Source organism: Solanum lycopersicum, chromosome 4 (genome assembly GCF_036512215.1).
Source record: "Solanum lycopersicum chromosome 4, SLM_r2.1".
Classification (NCBI taxonomy): Eukaryota; Viridiplantae; Streptophyta; class Magnoliopsida; order Solanales; family Solanaceae; genus Solanum; species Solanum lycopersicum.
Window position 1 is genome coordinate 61,131,552 of NC_090803.1, and position 16,213 is coordinate 61,147,764.

Here is a 16,213-nt window from a genome sequence, read left to right on the forward strand (position 1 = left end):
CGTAATTGATGACAATCTACTTGTAAGTTATTTCATCAATCAATCCAAACTCTTCTCCGTCCCTGCTTCTTCATAGATCCTTCACTTACCAATTATTTTCTGTGACTTTTTTTAAAAAAAAATGTGTGTTACTTATTTTTATGAAATAAATGGAGTTATTTTAGTGTGTGATTATCAAGCAGTGTATTCTAACGTACAAATAATAGATCTATTTGTGTCATTATTTACATTCCAAGGTTGTTCCATGGGTGAGTTGTTATTACCATAGTTGTTGTCCACCTCGACCCCTGTACGATCTACCATGAAACTGACACTGAGAATATTAGTCACAGGTGTATCGCCTACAGTAGGAATATCTAGGGAGGACATGGACAAGCCATGAAAAATTCATGGTTCAGTAGTAGACTATGAAGCTTGAAGTATGAAAATCTACTAAAAACCAGTGAATACCGACCTAAAAATTACCGATCTTAAATTGAGTCGGTAATTTCCGACCTCCGGAGGTCAGTATTGTTAAAAAGAATAAAACTAGTTGGTTTTTATGCAAAATAAAGAGGGAAAAAAAATTCCAAAACTCAAACCTGCCACGCTTTGCATTTAACAACACAATCCATAATTGTTCTGGTCTACTGTGTTGTATCTCAACCATTTCAACAATAAGACCCTTTTTCTGAATATCCAATTTTTTTGTGCACAATAATCTTATGTTTGTTTGTTGTATGTGTCTGTGGCAGTTGATATTGGGATGTTCTGTCCAGACTGTTAGAGACTGTAGGAAGACTGCCATAAAATGTGGACTGCATCACCTCAAAGTGAAGTTGTGGGGGGTTTTATAGCGGTGCAGCTCATGTTGAACTTGTTAGGTTCTTCTTGGAAAATACTATTGCACTCGAGAAAATCATCTTTGATCCCACGACTCCATTGCCCACAAGCTTCCCTTTTGACCCTGTGTTCGTTAAGGAGGCGTAAACTGCAAGAAATCTTGCTAAGCTCCATCGTGAAGGTGAAGTACCTCCGGATATTGAGCTGGTCATATTGTAATATGTAACATGCATAGAACCTGGTGCAATAATCCCAATGAAAATAGTAGTAATATAAAGAATGTCTTTGATACACAGAATGTTGAAAGAAAGCTTAGTTGTAACCGCGGCAGACACGTTTAAGAGCATACACTTATAGATCTCCTGAAATTTCTAATTTCTAAATGCTGAAGGTACGGGGCAAATAATTCAAAAAAGAATACAAGAAAATTGAAGACCTACTTTCCAATGTTCTTGCAGCTTAAGTGTGTTTAGTTTTTTAAGACCTAATTTCCAGCATCAGTTTGTGGGGAATTTTCCTACCACACACCTGCATTGCTCAGCCATGACCCAGTAATAGTCGTTGCCTTGAAGAATACTGCAAGCATGCATTATGCACGTTCGTTCCAGCCTAAACTAAGCTGGATCCAGAGCTCGCATTTGAGACATTTTGACATACACGTAAGTGCAGGTGCATAAAAAAGTTTCTGCACAATCAGCTTTGTAACTCATGTATAGGAATGTTGCACAATCCATCCTGTAGGAGGAGTTGTCTCAATTGTGGGATATCCGGGGGTATCACATAAGTAGGAGCAGAGAGTGGTGTTTTTAATCAACACAGATGCTAAGCAACAAATCAAAAGTTCAGTAGATATATACTTATTATTCTCACAAACATCGTCCTACAATAGATTTCCTTAAACTACCTAAATGACAGGGTTTTGTTTAGGCATAATGCATATATTGGACCCTAAACTTGACTTCAAATTTTAACTTTGATCTCCAATTTTCATAATACACAAACAGACATTTTAACTATCCAACTTTTAAATAAATAAACACATGAGTCCTACATGACACAATACACGTAGGACACTACGTAGGATAAAAAATGACATGTAGGACATATGTGTTTATTTGTTCAACTTTATACAAGTTTGAGTGTCTATCTGTGCACATCCAAAGTTGAAGGGCATAAATGTGATTCGAAGTCAAGTTAAAGGGCACATTTATGTATTATGCTTTTTGTTTATATATCACCATGAAAAGAACACTGAGAAATATTAGCCGTAGGTGTATCGCCTACAGTAAGGAATATCTAGGGAAGACATGGACGAGCCATGAAAAACTCATGGTTCAGTAGTAGACTATGAAGCTTGAATATGAAACTAGTTCAGGTCGCGCAGATAGTATAGTACCAACTGTTGGGAAAGACAAGCATTAACAAAGGTGCACAACAGGGAAGTAGCGGAAGAATACTCAACTCTAAACTTTCTCTTCTATTTTTGGACCAAGAGGAGACAATCAAATTCAAGCACAAACAAGGTGATTGGGCAGCAAGTATATCAACGAAACAAATTTGATAAGACAAAGCTAAATCAACCATACAAGACACCAAAATTTATGTGGATAACCTCTTTGGAGTGAAGAGTAGAAACCACGTACGGGATCAAAGCTCCACAATAATTAACAAGAGTTACTATACGTTCTCCAAAATGACCACCAAAGAAATGTCAAATTACGAGCAAGAATAACATTACCGTAGCACAAAAATCACCAAAATGCAGCCACTGTTCACGAGATGAAATCTGGAGCTACTAGACTCCTAATCCACCTCTGTCAGTTCCTAATTGAAGATTGAGTTGAAAGGAATAATCTATCCAAAAAAAGCTTAATCGGACAAAAAACAAACAAGGAATCGCACTTTGAAGTTGGTTGCATGGGCTGAAAAGTAAGTGTGAATAAAGAAAATGTAGCTAGACTATTTATACTAATGAAGCTTAGTATAAATATACTTCAACTCCAATACCTCAAATCAATTTAGCAAATTCGCTACATGGCTCCATAATCCATATCCTGTTTAACAAACCCAGAACGAAAGCTCAATTGAAAAAAAAAAAGAAAAATAGAAACTATTTGTCCCACGACATGTTACACTAATTTTTGAAACCCCTCATCATTCATCCTTGTCTTAGCCATGTAAATCCCGCCTGACGTATAGATATTTCAGGCGAAACAAACAAAGAGATCTAATCAGACATTCTTATATAACTTAAAAGTACACAAATAAAGCACAAAATCGATTTGTACATTGCCTGATCTTTCTCTCTCTACTTCTCTCAACGGCTTTCTAAGGTTTATATCTCAGACTGCGGATCTCTCGCATACTCCACCAGGAGGGGTGCTTCCCGCGCATCCTGACTGTGATAACACTCTGCAACCAGGGGTGCAGCAACTCCAACATGGAATCGAAGAAAAACCCTCTTATGCCTCTACTATTATGAATCCCTCCTCATCAAAATCGAACTGTACCAGACATGAGAAGGAAAACATCATCACAGAACAATCTACTCATAACAGTATACCAGCTGTAATCTTCAAACCCAAAGATTACTACAGCATTACAGCAGAAGATTGCAGGTATACCTTGGCGGGGCAATAGTGTGTGCATTGACCTTATTAATCAAGAGAGTTCTGGTAATCAGAAGGAGGCTGAGGATTGTTTAGTTTCCAAGCCTAACAACAACAACAACAATATCGACAATCATGTTCACAACAACAGGAAAATGAAAGGTCGAGGAATAAAAAGGAAGATAAGTAAAGTGGAGATTCAAAAACTCTATACATAAACTCAAACAACTTATCAACATCAATAAAGTGGTATTTGTGTCTATTTTTGAACCATTTGTTGATGCGAGTAAGATAGAAGGCTACAGGAGATCTCTAGGATTTCATCAGTGTTTTTGCTAACAACAATGGGAAAATTTGGTGTTTTTGGAATTTTATGGATTAAACTGAATGACCAACATCTCCCTCTCAAACTCAAAGATTATCCTACGGATCCTGGTACTTTCATTACCTCTCTGTATGCTAAGTGTACAACAAGGCAGAGTAAATAATTGTGGGATAGCATTGAAAAGCTTGGAGGAAGACCTCGTAGAGCTTACAAAAGTCTCGAGTACCATGGGATCCTGTGGCTTCATAGGGGTCTAGATTCACGTGGTGTAACAATAGAAGACCAAGAAACGGAATATGGAAGAGGCTCGACAGGGTATTCATCAATAATCAGTATTTTCCTTTAATATGATTAAACGTCATTTTAACTGTCATAACAATAGTCAAAATCGCATCAAGTACTTCAGATTTCTCAACTTTTAGGCAAAACAGTCTGATCTTTTTGGATGTATTAGTTTGACACACTTGTAATACTAATATTGTTGGCAATCCAATGTGGATTTTCCAAAGAAAACTGAAATTCATGAGCAGGAAACATTCATGAACAATTCAACAGTTGGGAGGCAAAAATACTTATTCTCGAAGATATTGACCTCGGCAACAATAATGAGGAGGGTAGAAGAAGATCTTAACAAAGGATATATACACAGAATATATCAAATGGCTTGATTTGCAAGAATCTCTTCTTAAACAAAATGAGATTGTAATTCCAATAATTTTGACACTATTTTAAGAGATAGAAGGAGAAGACTTCAATTGCACAAATCAAGAATGATAAAGATTGGTTGTTAAAAAAGTTAACGACCGGATTAGTCGTTAGAGATTTTTCTATTGACCACATAAACCCTTTTAATGGCAATAACAAATCCGATAATTTTAATTGGTTTTTAGCTATTAGATGATTGTATAATCACTTATATATTAACAACTACTTTTAAGTCTTTCACCTGTCTACCCTTCCCTGCTTTAATCAAGTCTTCCTCTGCTACATAACTTATTTTCATATGAGAAATCAAACATTTAGATATCAATTTAAGAATATAATTTGAATGGTAGCAAAAAATGAAAAATTTAAATGTAAAGAAAGACTTGAAAAAACATAGTATGATAAAGAGTTTTATGCTCTCTAAAACAAATTCAAATGTACAATATTGTCAATAGAAGACAAAAGTGTAAGAGACTTATTTATAGTGATTTCGTGAAGAGTTAAAAAAGTCATTCAACTTTAATGGTGATTTCTTGTAGAATTAAAAAGTTATTCAACTTTAATTGTGATTTCTTGAAGAGTTAAGAAGTCATTCAATTTTAAGAGTTTTACACTTTAGGACCTTTAAAGTTACCTTATTTGATTGGATTGTGATAAAGAAAATCTAAGGAGCTATTTTAAAGATTAGATGTATTCGAAAATATAATTCTTTTGGTGTAAGGGAGATATAGTAGATATTCTCTCGGCGAAAATTTACCTTATCAAAAGGAATCTGTTATGTATTATTTAATTGAAAAGTAGGTTGATTTTGTAAGATTTTGGTTGTCATAATGGTACCAATGATTTGATGAAACTTTCTTTTTTCTTTTTTAGTGTCGAAAGAGAGTTTGCATTGCAAAAGATCTCATAAGTCTGTTACCTGATGAAGTTTTGTTTCATATGCTATCTTTTCTTACTGTTGAAGAAGCAGCTAACACAAGTGTCCTCTCAAGGCAGTGGCTATTTCTTGCAAAAGATCTCATAAATCATAAATCGGGTTTCATTTGATTTGAACAAATCTGCGCCCCTTATGAGATTGATAAATGGATTGAATTTGCATTTTCTAGGAATGTTCATAGACTAGAGTTAAGACTTATTAAAGGGTGGAGAGTACATTCATAATTTTGGTTACATTTATACTTTCCAGCATGGCTCCTTGGTCTTGGTGATTCTGCTGACTCTTCTTCTTGCATACCTCATTCTAATGACCTCCAAATACTCTCACCTGTCAAACAGAACTTCAAGTCTCTAAAAGTGCTTCTATTTAAACAGTAAATGTCACGGGCAAAGTTGTTGAGTTCTTTCTACACAATTGTCCATTTCTTGAAACAATGGCAGTTCATGGATCAGGAACTTTGGTAAATTTGGAAGTTGTTGGTCCGTTACTCAAGTTGAGACACTTGGAGATACTGTACTGCAACAAAGTAAAATCACTTAAAATTTGTGATACAAACCTTGTAACATTAATGACTTCGGTAGGAATTAAATTACTGCTTAAGAATGTCCCAATGCTGGTTGAGGTGAAAATTTCTAGTGCGGCATTCAACTATAATTGGAATGACTTATCCTCTTGTCTTTCCTGTGTTTTCTCTCAGCTCGTGGTCCTTCATTTAACTACTCATTCATGGGTTAGTGAACAAAATTTTGTGTCTATCTTAATTCTCAAAAAAAAAAAAAAATTGTCTATCTAACTGGTGCCTTCTATTTAGTTGGAACTTCTGCAGGAGAAATTGGAGCATTACAATTTTCCTCAACTTAATAAGCTCAAGAAATTTGTCCACACTACATGCGGACAGAAAGACAGGAGTCTCTTAGGTTGCACGTCTATAATAAGGGCTGCTCCCTAGTTGAAGGAATTTGAACTACAGGTAAGTATCATGTTTTGAGTTCTTTGGCTGGTACAAGAGTCTGATTTATTCGTTGTAGCAATTATGGTTCATGTAGTTACTTATGCTATTTCTTGAGTATTTAGTTATTCCTGAGTTGAAACAATTGTGGTGAGCTGAACTTTGATGGATGATACTTATGCATTGTTTTTAACTCACTTGACTCTGCATATATGAAGTCCCTGCGCTTACCTAGGGGTCATTTTTCAGTAGGTTCTAGACAGCTGTATCGATGTTGAGCGCTTATTTCTTATCGAAAAAAGAGCGTAGTACTCTCATCACTCAGCCAATTTCTTATATTCTTTTACTGAATTACTGTGTGTCCGAGAGCTTGTTTGGTATAGCAGAGTTTTGGTATTGTGAATTCCGTTGCCCAATGCATTCCTCCAACATCTACTGTATCCACCCCTTTACCTGGCTAGGTAAGCTAGTGAAGGAGGCATGCACCAGAGTATCCATCTCATATCTTGGCATGCTTTGCATTTAGCAACGTAATCCATAAATTATTAAACCATATGATTCAGGGACTAGTTTTTATTTGAACATCTCATACCTTCCATGCTTTGCATTTAACAACACAATCCATAATTGTTCTGGTCTACTGTGTTGTATCTAAACCATTTCAACAATAAGACCCTTTTTCTGAATATCCAATTTTTTTGTGCACAAATTGCTCTTGTTAGAGCATATATATTTTTAGGCCATTCTACTCAATGTATTCTCCTTCGCTTTGGATCAACTTGCCACATCTTCTTCCTTATTTTATAAAAATGTCTTTACACCCTTTGGCATAGGCTACAGGGACATTACGTTAGTAGGATAGTGTCAATGACACTATACGTGTCCCTCCCCCCACCCCCAAAAATAAAAAAGACGGATATTGTTGCCCACTCGCTTTCCTTTTGACCCTGTGTTCGTTAAGGAGGCGCAAACTGCAAGAAATCTTGCTAAGCTCCATCTTGAAGGTGAAGTACCTCCGGATATGGAGTTGGTCATATTGTAATATGTAACATGCATAGAACCTGGTGCAATAATCCCAATGAAAATAGTAGTAATATAAAGAATGTCTTTGATACACAGAATGTTGAAAGAAAGCTTAGTTGTAACCGCGGCAGACACGTTTAAGAGCATACACTTAAAGTTCTCCTGAAATTTCTAATTTCTAAATGCTGAAGGTACGGGGCAAATATTTCAAAAAAAAATACAAGCAAAAATTGAAGACCTACTTTGCAATGTTCTTGCAGCTTAAGTGTCTTTAGTTTTTAAGACCTAATTCCCAGCATCAGTTTGTGGGGAATTTTCGTACCACACACCTGCATTGCTCAGCCATGACCCAGTAATAGTCGTTGGCCTTGAAGAATACTGCAAGCATGCATTATGCACGTTCGTTCCAGCCTAAACTAAGCTGGATCCAGAGCTCGCATTTGAGACATTTTGACATACACGTTAGTGCATGTGCATAAAAAAGTTTCTGCACAATCAGCTTTGTAACTCATGTGTAGGAATGTTGCACAATCCATCCTATAGGAGGAGTTGACTCAATTGTGGGATATCCGGGGGTATCACATAAGTAGGAGCAGAGAGTGGTGTTTTTAAGCAACAAATCAAAAGTTCAGTAGATATATATACTTATTATTCCTACCTAAATAACTGTAGTTAACCAAAAATAAAAGCTTCACGACAACTCAAGCAACAATATTAGTTGGTATGTAAATAAGGGGAAAATTGGGAAAAGAATCAATTCCTTTTTTTATTATGTAAATGGATGCTTATTTATAACCAAAATAATAAGGCTTGTATAACAGAGCCAAATGTCAAACACTTCATTTCACAATATTATCATTCACTGTAATACAAGAGAATAAGGAAATGAAGTTGGATTTTTCACAACCCATTATAACCTGTCCCAGCCAACTAAAGTCTGCCTTAAGAATAAAAATTCTACGCAAATCAAACAGATAATGAAACATATCCTTGAAAGGTTTGGTCCCAATTCGTCTCGTCTTTATGACCTTATCGTTAAATACAAAGATTCAACAAAAAGCTGGTTGGTAAGATCTCAATCTACACAAAACAAGAGTTTCTGGATAGCCATTTGACTTTACTTCAATCTATCTTTAAATTCAGTTTTAGCAAGTTATTTCATTCAACTATTTTACATACAGTACACTCAATGATGTACAATCCAAGAGCTTTTTTCAATAACTGCCCAGTGTTTGACTGTTGGCTTAGCTCCCAATTTTCTAGTTTCTGCAAGCAGGTAAATCCCTTTCTTGCTTCTTGCTACTTTTATACCCAAGAAGTATTCCAGCTTCCCCAAGTCTTTGGTAAGAAACTTGGTGTGTAAAAACTTCTTCAGAGAAGAAAATCATCTCTTGTAATAACAATATCATCAACATAGACAACTAAAAGAATAATACTGATAGTTGATTGTCGGTAGAATACTGAATGATTACACTAGCTCTTTTCAATCCAAATTCTTGAAAAACATTAGTAAATTTTTCAAACTTTGCAAGAGCACTGCTTTAGACCATATAAAGATTTTCTCATATGACAAACTTTCTCATAGAGCAATAAACCTAGTTGTTCCATGTATACCTCTTCATGGAAATCATCATGAAGAAACATATTCTTGATATCCTACTGCTTTCTTTCCTTTGGGTAAATTAACTAAATCCGAGTGTGATTTTTGTCTAAAGCATATATTCTCTTCGAGCATTGCATCGTGCTATCCAAAATGACTCTAGGCTTCTTTTTACTGTTTTAGGGATAGTGACAGAGACTACAGAGTCAATCAAACAACTAGATGAAGGACATAAGTGACGTAAGAAACAAAATTAGTTGTGAAATATGTGGATTTACACTGATGTGTACCTTTTTGAAGAGCATCATGGAAGACCAGGTTTTTCGAAGGATCGAGTGAAGAAGGATCTGAGAATGAAGGAATTGATGTAAGGGTATATATATCATTAATCTCTCGCCTTCTTGAGTAAACTTGAACAATTGGTGTCGTATTGGTGCAGATTGAACGGCGTTTGAAGGCACGATAGTCAATTGATGCTCAATAAAAGAATTAGAACATAGATGAACAATGTTAGATGATTGTTCAGTCACAACACGAGTAACCTGGTAGGCTAAGCACTCATCTTTCTCCCCCTGACTTGTGAAAACAGGAGGTGTATAAAAGAGTCGTGAAGTTTCTGAAAATACCACATCAAGTGATACTAAATATTTACCAAGTTCAGTAGAATAACACAATAAGCTTCAAATAGCCTCCAACAAAAAATATCAAGTAACAGTTTCGTCTCTAGTTTTCTTTTTCAAGAAAAGATAAAAGACTTATCAAAAAAGATAAAAAAAATATATATATACTTGTACTTTAAAAAACTCCCCTTTCTTTCCTATACTTTTCAAGCTTTGTATGCTCCGCCTCCTCCCTAAAGATCGCCGAAAACTGATTTTCCCAAATTTTTTCTAGACTCTAGTCAAAGTGTCCGAATCCGACACACACCCTGCATCCATACCAGTGTCGCGTCGAGACAAGTTCGCCTGCAAAAATGAAAGAGTTCGCACAACATAGTCGACAACTCCGCCGGTGTGTAAGACTCAGAACCTTCTACTCTGGCCACCAACTTTTAGGGTTTTGTAGATCGGGGAAAGACGGTCCTCCTTAAGTTGGTAGTAGAAAACTAAATTTTAGGTACAAAAATTGCATTCACGTACGTGACCAAATCCCGGAGCTTTTTGTCCTAACTCCGACAAAGAAGATATAAAGTTTTGCTTCCATGTAAAATACAGAGACATTGGTTCAATTTCCCTTAATATATTGTTCCAATAACAACAACTATTTGAAGGTATACAAGTAAATCTATCTTAGGAATAAAAATCAAGTAAATCTATCTAAGGAAATAAAATTTAAAAAAATCCTAAATATCTTTCTCTATGATTGTGCTACGTATTATATATAAACATGTCTAAGTAAATCCCATTAAGCTTGTAATTCCATCCACTTGAAAGATACCTGTCATAGGATAACCCAACAAACATAAAGGGAAATGCGTCTTGCATAGAAATAGGAAAATCATTCAAACCCTAGCAAACCTTTCTGCACCCAAAAGATGGATCTACGGCTTTGCAAAAGGCCCTTCCCTTGTTCAAGAGAAAGCGAGGACTTTCTTTTAGCTACCGGCCCAAACAAAAGAGATTAGCCTCTTGATCGATCGATTGATTGGATCGAAGTACGAATGGGTTGATTGAAGTCTGAGATCAGCCCAAGACTAAGGCCGGGCTGCTGGGTACAAATAAGCCAGGTAAAGACGAGTAGGCAGGGCGTTAGGCTAGTTCCAGTGGGGTACGTAAACGAGGATAGGTCCACTGTTCCTGTTCTGGTTGTTCCGAAGGTTCCCAACTTTCTCCGCTTTCCGCAACCGTAACCACTTTTCATTCCGATTACTTCATCCATAAACCTTTTTTTATTTCAAAATAGCGATACGCTCTAAAAAAGTAAAGGAGAAGCTTCCATTCTAGAAGCGGTAACTTCCCGCCTCCCTCGGGGTGAGAAGTTCCCTTCCCTTTTCTAAAATGCCTGAGGGGTCTGCTCAGCAAACATACAAAGTTGAAGAGACAAATAAGAAAATGAAAAGAGTTGAAGATCAGAGTCGAATCAGTAAGTTGCCCGATTCTCTTCTTATTCTAATTCTCTCACTTTTGCCAACAAAAGATGCCTTCACAACATCTGTTCTCTCAAAAAGGTGGGAGCATTTATGGCCTTCAATTGATAGCTTCTTTTTCTCTTGTAAAGATAAATCGCAAAGGAAAAACTTCATATCCTTTGTCGATTACGTATTAGATCATTCTACTTGTTCAAAAATTAAAAACTTCCATTTGAATTTCACCCACCTATCCAAATACGAGCAACGAGTTGGTTTTGTTGATGACATTGTAGATTTCACAATTAGCCGATGGGTTCCTACTAATGAGGTGAAAAATAAAAATAAATTATTGTTCCCAATCTCCCGATGGCTTGGTACTGCTGTTGAAAAGAATGTTGAAAATATTATACTGTTGTCAGATTCATATGAGAATGACTCTATTGACTTGCCTGACACTATCTACAAGTGTTCTTCCTTGATAACATTAGATCTCACTTGTTGTATACTTGACAAGGAAATCGTCATAGAGTGGAAGTCTTTAAAGACCCTACGGTTGAATGACATAACCTTAGATGATGACAGAATTGTAAACATACTCTCAGGTTGTCCTGCTTTGGAAATCCTTGAATTTCTTGAATTCTCCGGATTCCGTCATATGGAAATTAGTTCTTCAAATTTAAAGAGGCTTAAGTTCAAAAATCATTTGTCGTATGATAACTCTGATGATCTCTCTTTGGATATTTTTGCCCCACATGTTCAACATTTGGAGATCTCTGGATATATGTATGATCTTAGGTGTAGGCTAGTAAATGTATCATCTCTGGTCAGTGTGAAGCTTACTTTCCAAATGAACTGGACTTGGTTTGATCAAGGTCCTGATGAGCATCACGTTATAAAGACACTCATCGAAGATTATCTTCAAAAGTTGAGGAATGCAACTGAGTTAACTTTTGGGACTTGCTTCATCGAGGTATGTTGACCTTATTTGCTTTTTAATATATAGATATCAAAAAGAGAAAACACTGAGAATATAACACAATTTGACAACTTTTAAACTTTTTACATATACAGAACTCACCTGACTTTTGTAATCTTTCTGTCAACTTTATATAGTTGGATACTTCTTCTACCATTCGGCTACATTTCTAGATGGTCAAGTTTTCCATAACATTATCTGTGTACATAGGATTTTTCTTTCTTTCATTTGGTTTTGGTTTCTCGATCGTTCACTAGCTTCATTGGGATTACCACCTCAGGTACTGATGCAGTTTGATAAGATGTCACTTCCAGAATTGAAATGCAAGTGTCTAACTCTGGATTGGCATATCACAGAGCCTTATTTCTATGGAGCAGCTATCATGTTGCGAGCCTCGCCTCATGTGGAGACACTCAACATAACCATGGAAACTACTTCTGTAACTTTCTGCAACTTTTGCTCTTTTATTTGCACATCCATCTTAGGAAGTTTTACCATCCCTCCCCTTTTCCTGCATTGAATGGTGTTCCAAAATGGATGCAATCATGCAAATATGTCTTTGATTATAAACAAGAGATGTTTGTAACTAGAAAACTTCATGTTAAAAAAATTGATGACAAACTTAAGAGTTGTTACTCTTAGCTTGGTCTACCTATTCCAAGAATCATCCTAAGAGGAACAACTTCTGTAATCATTTTCCCAGAACCATTGAAGATTGGTCAATTTAGAAATTGTTCTATACCAGACACTTGTCCTATGAAATCACATTTTTTGTAAGTTTTGTGTATTATGATTTTCATTTGACTATATTCTCTTTCCAGTTGGATCTTGAGCAATGCCCATTTGAATTGGGATATTTGGCCAAAGAACATGATATTCATTTCCTGTCAAGCTTCGAGTTTCCCAACCTTAAGAATGTCAAGGTTGTCAATGCTTCCAAGATCTGCTTGAAGGAGCATCTTGAATGGGATAATGATGATCTTTTCAAACTTTCAGAATTTCTACTAAAGAATACAAAAGTTTTGGAGAAGTTCGTAATAATATCAAGGAGAAAAAATTGTAGTATCTGTTCAATGGACTGTGCTTCTCAATATTCATCTCGATTGGCTACGAAATTGGTATGTTGCCCAAGATCCTCTACCAGTTCTATGATCATTTGCAAAGAGGGAGCTTTCTGTGACTAGATTGCAAGTTGTTTTCTGTTTCAGTACCATAAATGTTACTTTATATTTAGTTTTTGATTTACTGTTGGTGAAAATCTTGAATTTTTCTATGTAACTAATGACTCTTTGTTCTTGTTATCATGTCCTTGTGACATACCAATGTTATGGTTGTTTGGTTTCTCATGAAACTTTTCTTTGTCGCATTTTAGATGTTGTGCATATGTTTCAGAATTTCTAGCAGGTTGTTTCCTCGGATTGACTAGCCATACTTTTTCTCATATGAAATGCTGTGTTTTGCAAACTCTGTCAAAGACATCAAGGTATTATTATCAGAAGGTGTTTCTACTGTTAGTTTATCACAAAGATTCTGTAGCCAACTATGATTGAGACTTGCAATGCAGTCAAATGTTTTTTTTTTTTAACTTGAATTTGTATTATAAGAGGGTTATGATACAGCTGTTTGATTCACCTAAAATATTAATATATTAGGTAGAGTTGAGTTGGGCTTAAATATCTTACTGGAGGTTGCAAAATATTTGTGGAACAATAGCTTATTTTATCAAAGATAAACTGCTCATGCAATCATGAAACTACTCCTTAATATAGTCCTCCAATATAGTACGAACAATTTCATTCATCACGTTGAACATGAATTTTCTAATAAGATGATCGAGAAGACGAAACAACATCATTACTTTGAGCCGGTTGTTAGTCGTTGTCATTAGCAACCGTATCATCATGTTCATATTGGTATATAAAATTATGTAATATTGCACAAGTTATGAACATGATTCTTCTTCTTTTGAGCTGAGGGTCTATTGAAAACAAACTTTTCTCCCCCACAAAGGTAGGGGTAACATCCTACCCTCACCGAGACCTCACTTTTACAATTTTTCTGGGTATGTTGTTATTGCAAAAGCTATGACAATGCTTCTGATTTTAACTAAATTTATGTACGGCTTGCCAACTTGGCAAGTCCATAATGAAAGTAATTCATTTTTGCAACTCATTTGCCCCTTTTCTGTTATCTCATGGTCATCATTTCTCTAAAGTTTTCTAATACCGAGCAAGTTAGAGTCGGCTTTATGAATCCTTTGGTCTGTTTTCTACGTAGAGAATTAGAAATGACAGCAAAAGAAGATCCATCATACAGCCACTATGATAATGCCTAATTCCTGACATTCAGTGATTGAAATGTGTTACTCTATAATAAATCATGCCAATACCAAATCCAGCAGACATTAGAGCCCCCACTCATGACTCCTCACTAGCAGGGCGGACCCACAACTAAGTCGGGGTTCACCCGAACCATAAGGTAAAATCACATATATATTTTGAAGCCCTCATTGACAAGGAAAATGAGATGGCCCAGTGGTAAATTTTTTTAAAACTATGCGTGCTGTTCAGGGTAAAACAGTTTTTTTAGTCTTTTTTTAATAAAATATGCTAAAAGTGTGGTTTTAAAAAGAATTCAAAGGTCACATCCCTTTAAAAAAAATTATCGAATTATTTACACGTTTATACTTTTATTTTTTGAACCCTGAATAAAAATACTGAATCCGACACTGCTAATTATGAGTTGTTAAATGAAAGCATCTTTGTAACATATGGTGATCTCAAAGGATCAAACAGATAAATATAATTAAACATTGTCATTGTGATGTGGCCGAATGGGCGACATCTGAGAAGAAAGAATTAATAAAAAATCACTTGCAACATATGAGTAAATATATCATCAGGCATTGTTTTAACATGTAGATCAACCAACTCACTATTTTAAGCTCCAGAGAAGTTGATGTAAATACAACACACCAAGATGCAATAGAATAATTAATGTCAATGATAAAGATTTTCACTGAATATCCAGTTGAAGACAAATAGAACGTGTGAGAAGAATTAATAAATAATCACTTACAACACATGAGTAATGATAAAAGATACCTGTTCAGAGTTTTTTCACGGAAAAAGGTCAAAAATATCCTTTTTATTATTTGATGACGGAATATGTCCTCCATTTGTATTTTGGTAAAAAAAAAAAGGTCATTTCAATACTCTAGTAAAAAAAATGGATCTTATTATTGTTAAATTGGTCAAAAATGTTACAGGATATATTCAAAATTTAAAAATTCAATTTTCCCTATTGGGGTTATAACTTTATTTCCTAGTTTGTTAGGAAATAAATATTATTTTCATGCCTATATCGCTAATTACTTATCCATTTTTCTTTTTTCAATTGTCCCTAATTACTTGTTAATTTCAACAAATCAAGAAAGGACAAAAAAATACTTATTATATCGTCAATTAATTACTTTGAGAAAGTTAAAACTTTTTGAAAATCTAAGTTTTTTAACTTACTATATCATTAATTGTTTTTTTAATAAGTGTGTCAATTCAAAAGTGAATAAATAATTAGGAATATATGTGAGTACACTTTAGATGGGTTTATTTGGTTTTCAATGTAATTTATGCTTCTTTGTAGTTAACAATGAAATTTTAAGAGAATAATGATTGTTTTGTATGCGTTTGGAAAATTCATATGAAAAAGCAATTAATTTATTTGAGGAGGTGAAAAGTTGTAAAGTAATTAGAGAATGTGAACTCTAGTAGCTTAAAATCAATTATAGCGACCAATTTTGTTATCGCCGTTATAGGATTTTAACAATTGGAATAATTAATCTACAAAGGAAAAACTTGATCACATAAAAATAGAATATAACACCAAATCCGATAGTTAACTCTTAACTTTCTTTTTTTATGATGCATTAGCTCATTCCCTCTCTTTCCAAATTTTAAAAAATTCCAACTCGAAATCCCAAGAATATCATCCGTTAGACTACGATCTCTTGTCTAAATTTTGCCTGAAGAAGAGATATTACAGGCGAATCAAACAAAGATATCTTCTTCTTATGACTTAACGATTCATCAGAACTGAAAGCCTCGAGCATACCTGCTAAAAATTACCTGATGTAACCAAATGCAGGCCTCATCGTCAAAATGAGAACACCATTACACAATCATAGACTTCGATGCTACATC

The 16,213-nt window shown here is 35.1% G+C and overlaps 1 protein-coding gene across 1 annotated transcript; it reads left to right on the forward strand.

Annotated features, from left to right (window-relative positions):
* Window positions 1–9,686: 9,686 nt before the first annotated feature.
* Window positions 9,687–13,365, forward strand: LOC101259243 (F-box protein At5g03100-like). The gene is made up of 3 exons (XM_004238459.5): window positions 9,687–12,008; window positions 12,295–12,453; window positions 12,836–13,365. Exons 1-3 carry the CDS (start codon window positions 10,968–10,970, stop codon window positions 13,196–13,198), a joined length of 1,563 nt encoding a protein of 520 aa, XP_004238507.2. The 5' UTR covers window positions 9,687–10,967; the 3' UTR covers window positions 13,199–13,365.
* Window positions 13,366–16,213: the final 2,848 nt, after the last annotated feature.

Excerpts from the sequence above, each read along its gene's own strand:
- LOC101259243 (XM_004238459.5), top strand. The coding sequence starts at position 10,968 with ATGCCTGAGGGGTCTGCTCAGCAAACATACAAAGTTGAAGAGACAAAT. Across the intron at positions 12,009-12,294 it reads TTGGGACTTGCTTCATCGAG|GTACTGATGCAGTTTGATAA; the intron begins GTATGTTGACCT and ends TTACCACCTCAG. Across the intron at positions 12,454-12,835 it reads TAACCATGGAAACTACTTCT|TTGGATCTTGAGCAATGCCC; the intron begins GTAACTTTCTGC and ends TTCTCTTTCCAG.